The sequence below is a fragment of the Pygocentrus nattereri genome, chromosome 13, assembly GCF_015220715.1.
Source record: "Pygocentrus nattereri isolate fPygNat1 chromosome 13, fPygNat1.pri, whole genome shotgun sequence".
In the NCBI taxonomy this organism is placed as follows: Eukaryota; Metazoa; Chordata; class Actinopteri; order Characiformes; family Serrasalmidae; genus Pygocentrus; species Pygocentrus nattereri.
In genome coordinates, this window is record NC_051223.1 from 39,871,855 (window position 1) to 39,881,935 (window position 10,081).

General features: G+C 44.1%; 1 protein-coding gene across 1 annotated transcript in view; it reads left to right on the top strand.

Moving 5' to 3' along the window:
- anxa11b (annexin A11b) overlaps positions 1 to 10,081 on the top strand; it is a 37,816-nt gene extending 27,735 nt beyond the window's left edge. Inside the window, exons 8-15 of the mRNA XM_037544320.1 lie at positions 207 to 297; positions 1,490 to 1,569; positions 2,287 to 2,343; positions 2,504 to 2,597; positions 4,158 to 4,253; positions 5,073 to 5,131; positions 6,348 to 6,470; positions 8,768 to 10,081. Of these exons, the coding sequence (XP_037400217.1) occupies positions 207 to 297; positions 1,490 to 1,569; positions 2,287 to 2,343; positions 2,504 to 2,597; positions 4,158 to 4,253; positions 5,073 to 5,131; positions 6,348 to 6,470; positions 8,768 to 8,827 (660 nt within the window). The 3' untranslated portion in view covers positions 8,828 to 10,081. The remainder of the gene's footprint in view (positions 1 to 206; positions 298 to 1,489; positions 1,570 to 2,286; positions 2,344 to 2,503; positions 2,598 to 4,157; positions 4,254 to 5,072; positions 5,132 to 6,347; positions 6,471 to 8,767) is intronic.

The following is a 10,081-nucleotide window of genomic DNA, read 5'->3' on the forward strand; positions in this document are numbered from 1 at the left end:
TCTAGAAGCACCTGTTCTTACCACGCCTGCCAGCAGATCATGACTGTATGTGTCAAAGAAAGTCTACAATTACGACATGTAGTAAATCAGTCAGAGCCAAAACCAAACCTGTAGAGACCTAATTAGAGTTCCAGGTATGTGTTAATGCTGCATTTCACTTTTGGAAAGGTAATGACTGAGTTTTGTCGTGTTTTTTGTGTGTTCAGGGTGCCGGCACTGATGAGGCGTGTCTGATTGAGATTCTGTCGTCTCGGAACAACGCCGAGATCCGAGAGATCAACCAGCTGTACAAAGCAGGTGAGACTTTTCCTCCTTCGCTGTCCTGTATTAATCTCAGAGTGTCTGGATTCACTTAGTCTATTGTGCTTCCACTCACTGGCCACTTTATTAGAAACACCCACCTTGTGCTTCCACTCACTGGCCACTTTATTAGAAACACCCACCTTGTGCTTCCACTCACTGGCCACTTTATTAGAAACCCCCACCTTGTGCTTCCACTCACTGGCCACTTTATTAGAAACACCTACCTTGTGCTTCCACTCACTGGCCACTTTATTAGAAACATCTACCTTGTGCTTCCACTCACTGGCCACTTTATTAGAAACATCTACCTTGTGCTTCCACTCACTGGCCACTTTATTAGAAACCCCCACCTTGTGCTTCCGCTCGCTGGCCACTTTATTAGAAACACCCACCTTGTGCTTCCACTCACTGGCCACTTTATTAGAAACACCCACCTTGTGCTTCCACTAACTGGCCACTTTATTAGAAACACCCACCTTGTGCTTCCACTAACTGGCCACTTTATTAGAAACACCTACCTTGTGCTTCCACTCACTGGCCACTTTATTAGAAACACCCACCTTGTGCTTCCACTCACTGGCCACTTTATTAGAAACACCCACCTTGTGCTTCCACTCACTGGCCACTTTATTAGAAACCCCCACCTTGTGCTTCCACTCACTGGCCACTTTATTAGAAACATCTACCTTGTGCTTCCACTCACTGGCCACTTTATTAGAAACCCCCACCTTGTGCTTCCGCTCGCTGGCCACTTTATTAGAAACACCCACCTTGTGCTTCCACTCACTGGCCACTTTATTAGAAACACCCACCTTGTGCTTCCACTAACTGGCCACTTTATTAGAAACACCCACCTTGTGCTTCCACTAACTGGCCACTTTATTAGAAACACCTACCTTGTGCTTCCACTCACTGGCCACTTTATTAGAAACACCCACCTTGTGCTTCCGCTCGCTGGCCACTTTATTAGAAACACCCACCTTGTGCTTCCACTCACTGGCCACTTTATTAGAAACACCCACCTTGTGCTTCCACTCACTGGCCACTTTATTAGAAACTTGACAAAAATGACTGGAAATAGATATTTACAGTATACTACTAAAATGGACATAACTGCCCACTGCTGAGATTGCTGGGAACAGACTGGGATAAATGCACATGTAGTAAAGGTGTCTGTGTTGTTTAGAATACAAGAAAACACTGGAGGACGCCATCATGCACGACACTTCAGGCCATTTCCGCAGGCTGCTGGTTTCTCTGTGCCAGGTAGGACTGTGAATTAATAACAGTTATTAATAACATTCGGCATCGCCAGAGAACTGTGTTAACATTCTGATATGACTTAAAGCTGACATTTCTGCAGAACGTGGGCTTGAGGTGTAATCAGAGGTTCAGAGGGTTTGATGTGAAACGGTTCAGACGTCTTCACAGTGGTGGTGATGGGAACCAGGCGTCACCCTGACTACAACACAGATATAGACACTTTATTTACCATCCAGAACCACCAGAGAACCTACACGAGTCTTCTGAGCTTATATGGAATGCTGATGATGGAAAACAGTGGAAAATCTGGAATAATGAGTTTTCTTTGGGGACTATTTTGCCGCACAGCGCCCTGCATGTCTCCCTCCACCATGAATGGAGTTGAAGTTCTCTAAACTCTCATAAAACAGCGTCTCAGTCATCAGGCAGTGAATTCACAACCAGTTCTTCTGAGCTTATATGGAATGTTGATGATGGATATCGTGTGTGTGTGTGTGTGTGTGTGTGTGTGAGCTTCTGAGCTTATATGGAATGTTGATGATGGATATCGTGTGTGTGTGTGTGTGTGTGTGTGTGTGTGTGTGTGTGTGTGAAATACACTGCAACTGTAGGGAATTATTGTAATACCTTTTTTTTTTCTCCACCCGCCTCAACGCCAGAGTTCGGACCTCGTGTGGAGGTTGATGTATGATGGGTAATGTAGTCTCTTTTTCTTTTTAGGGTAACCGTGATGAGAGAGAGGCTGTGGACATTGCTATGGCCAAGCAGGATGCCCAGGTGAGGACCAGCCTCAGGCTTATTTACATAAACAAACCGTAAACAAGGCAGAAATTGAAAGTGTAGAAAACGTGACGAACACTGTCTGTACACTTTAAATTCCGTCAGCTTCCAGATTGAAGTGTGTTCCTGTGTGTGCCCGTCTGTGTGTGTCTGTTAGAAACTTTACGCTGCTGGAGAGAATAAAGTAGGAACAGACGAGTCTCAGTTTAACGCCATCCTGTGTGCTCGCAGCAAACCGCACCTCCGACAAGGTAAACACAACCACACACAGATATAAACACACAGTCCACACAAATACAGTCACACAAACCTACACAACATAAACACACAACGCTAAACAATACAAATAAATAACTACACAACACACAGTACTACGCAATACAAATACACAAAACTTCACACGACATAAATACACAAAGCTACACTACACAACTATGAACTACACGAATACACAAAACTACACACGACATGAATACACAAAGCTACACTACACAACTATGAACTACACAAAACTACACACGACATAAATACACAAAGCTACACTACACAACTATGAACTACACAAAACTATGCAAACGTACACACAAAAAACTAATATAAAAAACAAAGCAGTGCAGTAACAAACTGCACCTGTTACAGACTGCACAACACACCACATCTAAATAACACACACTGCAGATACACAGCCTAACACGCTGCAGATACGCAGCCTAACACGCTGCAGATACGCAGCCTAACACGCTGCAGATACGCAGCCTAACACACTGCGGATACGCAGCCTAACACACTGCGGATACGCAGCCTAACACACTGCAGATACGCAGCCTAACACACTGCAGATACGCAGCCTAACACACTGCAGATACGCAGCCTAACACGCTGCGGATACGCAGCCTAACACACTGCAGATACGCAGCCTAACACACTGCAGATACACAGCCTAACACGCTGCAGATACGCAGCCTAACACACTGCGGATACGCAGCCTAACACACTGCAGATACACAGCCTAACACGCTGCAGATACGCAGCCTAACACGCTGCAGATACGCAGCCTAACACGCTGCAGATACGCAGCCTAACACACTGCGGATACGCAGCCTAACACACTGCGGATACGCAGCCTAACACGCTGCGGATACGCAGCCTAACACACTGCAGATACGCAGCCTAACACACTGCGGATACGCAGCCTAACACACTGCGGATACGCAGCCTAACACGCTGCGGATACGCAGCCTAACACACTGCAGATACACAGCCTAACACGCTGCAGATACGCAGCCTAACACGCTGCAGATACGCAGCCTAACACACTGCGGATACGCAGCCTAACACACTGCGGATACGCAGCCTAACACACTGCGGATACGCAGCCTAACACACTGCGGATACGCAGCCTAAGGCAGTGACAAACTGCATCTCTTACAGCTACACAACAAACCACATCTGAATAACACACTGCATTTACACAACCTAACAAAGCTTCACAGCTACACACTGCAGGAGGAGCAGAACTGCAGAAACCTCTAATTTATCATCAGAGGACTGTGAGTCTGTGGCTTCTGGGCTGCAGAGATGCAGAAACCTGGTTCTGCGCTGTTCTACAGAAGTTTTGAATTACAGTAATGAGAACGTATTTGCTGGTCTTTGCTGTTATCCTCACTTCTCGTCTGCAGCTGATTTGTTTTTCTTCCTGTTTCACTGTTGCACAACAGAACATAATATGAACCAGAGACGTTAGAGACTCTAGTCCTGTGTGTAGTCACTCTTATTAAGTGTGTGTTGTGTGTGTGTGTGTGTGTGTGCAGTTTTCCATGAGTACCAGCAGATGTGCGGTAAGGACATCGAGAAGAGCATCTGCAGGGAGCTGTCTGGAGATCTGGAGTCCGGCATGCTGGCTGTGGGTGAGTGCTGACCCCCTCAGTAAGCTCTGATTACTGACTCTGGAGCCGGAGGGTGTCAAATATTGATTTTTATATATATTCATAAATTCGCCTTTAAAGGGACCTGCATACGACATTATATCCACAGATTATACATCAAAATGATCAGAACACTCTCAGCTCTTTCTTTTGACCTGAAGCTCTGTGTAAAGAGCTATTTGGGCCTGAAAGCTGAAAAAATAGAAACAGGTTTTAGAAATGTTTAATATCACTTGTGAAAACAGCTTTTCCTCATGTGGACAGATTGTTTTGGGTTTACCAAAGTCTGAGGTTCACAAACGAAACACGCCTAATAAGTTCAGTGTCAGTGCTGGAGGCTGAATAGGTAGTCCTGACATCACAAATACAATGAGTTCAGAATGGGCCGGTTTTGCAGCGTAGTTTCTATGCTTGTCTTTTCTTTCTAAATCAAACTCTTCTATTTAAAAAAATGTTTTCCCTTAATATGAGCGCTTGAAAGTATTTTGGGAAACGCATGAGGTTATGGCGTGGTTAAAAAAGTGACTATTATTAACTGATGTACAGTAATTATCTAATTATAGTCATTTTGTGGCATAAAATTACTACGAATGAGCAGAGATTTGGCCACTGCTTCTTGGATTCTGGATAATGGTTTTATTATAATTTCATTGTTGATGTTACACAGCTTTCTGTTTTCATCTTGAAATCACCAACAGCTCCATTTGTCATCATTTTGACAGTTGTGTATGTATGTAAGGGTGTGTGTGTGTCTGAATGGCTCTGATTGTGCTGGTGTTTAATGTGTGTGTTCTTTTTCAGTGAAGTGTATTAAGAACACACCCGGCTACTTCGCTGAGAGACTCCACAAGGCCATGAAGGTACAGACTTCCACTCAGATAACAATCAGTCACTCCCCAAAACAATAAACACTAACAGAAATACAACATAGATGCAACAAGTCTCGACTAAAGTCTTATCAGACCTGAAATTGTTACCTGGGAATGTGCTGTAATTTATACTATTACTGATGAGATAATGAGGTAATGAATCTGCAGCGTGTAGTTTTACAGTCTGACTGTAATAATTGTGGAGCGATTTTAATCCAGTATGAATCTGCAGTGTGTAGTTTTACAGTCTGACTGTAATAATTGTGGAGTGATTTTAATCCAGTATGAATCTGCAGCGTGTAGTTTTACAGTCTGACTGTAATAATTGTGGAGTGATTTTAATCCAGTATGAATCTGCAGTGTGTAGTTTTACAGTCTGACTGTAATAATTGTGAGTGATTTTAATCCAGTGTGAATCTGCAGTGTGTAGTTTTACAGTCTGACTGTAATAATTGTGGAGTGATTTTAATCCAGTATGAATCTGCAGTGTGTAGTTTTACAGTCTGACTGTAATAATTGTGGAGAGATTTTAATCCAGTATGAATCTGCAGTGTGTAGTTTTACAGTCTGACTGTAATAATTGTGAGTGATTTTAATCCAGTGTGAATCTGCAGTGTGTAGTTTTACAGTCTGACTGTAATAATTGTGGAGTGATTTTAATCCAGTATGAATCTGCAGTGTGTGTAGTTTTACAGTCTGACTGTAATAATTGTGGAGTGATTTTAATCCAGTATGAATCTGCAGTGTGTAGTTTTACAGTCTGACTGTAATAATTGTGGAGTGATTTTAATCCAGTATGAATCTGCAGTGTGTGTAGTTTTACAGTCTGACTGTAATAATTGTGGAGTGATTTTAATCCAGTATGAATCTGCAGTGTGTAGTTTTACGGTCTGACGGTAATAATTGTGGAGTGATTTTAATCCAGTATGAATCTGCAGTGTGTGTAGTTTTACAGTCTGACTGTAATAATTGTGGAGTGATTTTAATCCAGTATGAATCTGCAGTGTGTAGTTTTACAGTCTGACTGTAATAATTGTGGAGTGATTTTAATCCAGTATGAATCTGCAGTGTGTAGTTTTACAGTCTGACGGTAATAATTGTGGAGTGATTTTAATCCAGTATGAATCTGCAGTGTGTAGTTTTACAGTCTGACTGTAATAATTGTGGAGTGATTTTAATCCAGTATGAATCTTGTGTTTGTGTGTAGGGTGCGGGCACTAAGGACCGCACACTGATCCGTATCATGGTGACCCGCTCTGAGATGGACATGCTGGACATCAGGCAGGAGTACCTGCGCAACTATGGAAAATCTCTCTACACAGATATATCTGTGAGTTTACACACATGTTTGTTAACGGTCTGCTACACCAGAGCCTGAGGAAACTGGCTGATGGTAACCTCAGTCAATGATGCTCCAAAGCAAAACAGTGCATTGTTGGCCAAAACATGTGGTGGTCTTTTCTATTGGGCCAATATAACCCCATGTTTAGCTCGCATGCTTTTTGCATGTAATCCTGTTTCCTCCTGGTAAGAGAAAAGGCTGCATCCCAGACCGCCACTAAAGCACTGAAGAGGATGTTGAAAACGGAGCACTGACATTACAAATGTATTTATTAGTGTAGTATCCAAGTGTGTGGTTTGGGATGTAGCCAAAGCGATTCCTTCTCTGATTCTGGTTCCAGTTACTCCCAAAGGTCACTGGAGTTCCTCCACACCAAACTGATCAAACCATGTCTTTATGGCATGTCAGTCATGCTGGAACAGGAAAGGCTGTTCCCCAAACTTCTGCCACAAAGCTGGAAGCGTATAATTGTGTAAAATGTCTTTGTGAGCTGTAGCATCAACATCACCCTTCATTGGAACTGAAGGACCCAAACCCTGAAAAACAGTCCCAGCTCATTATCCCACCTCCACCAAACTTTACTACGGGAACCATGCATTCCGGTAGGTAACGTTTTCCTGGCATCCACCAAACCCAGATTCATCCATGAGACTGACAGATAGAGAAACTGATTCATCACTCCAGGGAACACGTTTCCACTGCTCCAGAGTCCAGTGGTGGCGCTTTACACCATTCCAGCCTACAGTTTGTGTATAATGATTTTAGGCTTGTTTGCAGCTGCTCAGTCATGGAAACCCATTCCAAGAAGCTGCCAACACACAGTTGTTGTGCTGTTTTTGGTTTCAGAGGCAGTTTGGTACTTTGTAGTGAGGGATGCAGCAGAGAATAGGTGATTTTGAGTTTGTATGGGGGGCAGCACGGTGACGCAGTGGGTAGCGCTGTCGCCTCACAGCGAGGAGGGCCTGGGTTCGATTCCCCGGCCGGGCGTCCTGTGTGGAGTTTGCATGTTCTCCCCGTGCCTGCATGGGTTTCCTCCGGGTTCTCCAGTTTCCTCCCAAAGTCCAAAGACATGCAGTCAGACTAATTGGACATGGTAAATTGTCCCTAGGTGTGTGTGTGTGTGTGTGTGTGTGTGTGTGTGTGTGTGTCTGCCTGCCCTATGATGGACTGGCGACCTGTCCAGGGTGTATCCTGCCTTTTGCCCAATGACAGCTCTAGCACCCCCGCAACCCAAAAGGATAAGCGGCTTAGAAGGTGTGTGTGTGTGTGTGTGTGTGTGTGAGTTTGCACGGTCTGAGGTGTTGTTCAACTAAGTCATGTCCATTTCTGGTGGCATCCTATGACAGTTTAAAGTCACTGCACTCTACAGTGCGACCCGTTCTACTGCCAGTGTTTGTCTGTCGAGACTGAAGGCTGTATGTTTGATTTTATACACCTGTTAGCCGTGGGCTTCAGCCACACCGAGTGCTCACAGGTGTGTAAAATCAAGCATATAGCTCTGTAGGTGCTATTGTTGTGAAATGGAAGAATCTAGAAGTAACAGCTCAGCCATGAAGCAGCAGACCACGCAAACCCACAGTGCAGGGCCACCTGTCCATCCCTCAATTTCAGAGCACTAAATTGCCTCTGGAAGCAACTTCAGCACAAGACCTGTTCATCAGGATCTTCATGAAATGGGTTTTCGTGGCTGAGCAGCTGCTCGCAAGCCTAAGATCACTATGCGCAATGCCAAGCGTCGGCTGGAGTGGTGTAAAGAACGTGTTCTCTGGAGTAACTCAGCTTCTGTCAGTCTGATGAATAAATCTGGGTTTGGTGGATGTCCGGAGAACATAACCTACCAGAACGCAGTGCCAGCAGAAAGGTTTGCCAACTAGCAACCAGAAAGTTGTGGGCCCCACATTTAAAAAAAGATGGTTCTCAACGGTTCTTTAGTAAAGGGAAGGGTTCTATATAGAACCATCCAAGAACCATTTGCATGCTTAGAGGTTTCTCTCTATGGTAAAATTGTTCTTCAGACTGATGGAGAATGAGTAGCATATGGTTCTATGTAGCACCAAAAAGGGTTCTGCCATTATTACGATGTCAAGCTTGATAAGTCGGTGGGGTGTCCACATACTTTTGGCCATATTGTGCAGCCGTGAAGGGTTTGACCAAACTGCCTAGATCAGTCATATCTTTGTAATGACCCACGTGGACAGGCTGTTCCAGATATCTGACGTGTGTGTGTGTGTGTGTGTGTGTGTGTGTGTGTGTGTGTGTGTGTGTGTGTGTGCGCGCGCGCGCAGGGTGACACATCTGGAGACTACAAGAAGCTGCTGCTGAAGCTGTGTGGAGGAAGTGACTAAGAGAGAAAGACCATCAGACGCCCGCCAATCATCCTCTAACCCACATATCCAGGGGCCACATCAGCTTTAGCAGCACTGGTGCCAAATTAACCTAGAAATTACACCATAGGGGTCAGTTTTATATTAGCATAACAATGAATATATATAAATATATACATATCTCTATACATTTTGCATAGTTTTATATACAGAGTGGTGCATGACAGCATGTTATTTTGCGAGTTTGAAGCATTTTATATTTTATATTTCTGGATTATATCAGCTCGTAACCAAAAACGGACCGTGTTACACACAAAAAGCAATCAGCCTCTCATTGCCTCGTCAGACTCGTGACATTCAGAGCATCATCTCTATGACAATGTGTGTCATTTTACATTTGTGTTTTTAGTCGTCAAATCAAAATGAATGTGCCTACTCAACCCTGCTGTTTATACACTCGGCTGTTTTATTGGAAACCCCTAGCTTTTACTTCCGCTAACTGTCCACTTTATTGGAAACGGCTACCTTGCCGACTGCTTTATTAACCCCCTCTACCATATTCATTACTGCTCCATTTCTGATGTCCAGATATTATTTTGTCCACTGCCCAAAAATATCCAGCCAGAGCAGCTCTGTGGTCAGAACCTGACCGTTGATGAAGGAAGGACTGGAGGATGAACAACAAACTGCACATCAGCAGATGTGGAACAAGACGGGGTTTCCGATAAAGTGGCCAGGGAGTGCATCAATGTGAGGAACCAGAGATTGAAGGAAATCTTTTCATCTCAGATGACTCCACACATTTGACCCTAATTAATATTAATGTACTCATTAAGGGTCTGTATGGTTGTTTCTTGCTGTCATGACTACAGAACACACAGGTTTACGGTAGATACCGAATGATGTCTGACCGGTAGGCCTGCAGTTTAAAGGGTTAGTAACTCACTGCTGTTATAATTCTGCTCTTGTTTTAATTCTTCAATCCTTCCTTTCCTCCTAAACTGAATGCTGTCTTGTTTTCGTCCAGTAGAGGGCAGTCCAGTCCCCTGTCCTTCGGCTTGTATGTTCCCCAGCCTCAGCACTGTCTCAGGGCTGTAATAACCACTGACTGTGCGCCCCCTGCTGGTGTAGTTCTCTGTTCTAGCCTATGCTCTGTTTATTAAAGCAGCTGATTGTGTACTAATGCCAGGCCTGTGCTCTGTGTTGTTCTGTGTGGCTCTGATGAAGAAGAAGACTTTAGAGTGGATGATAATAAAGAACCTCGCTGAAGAATAA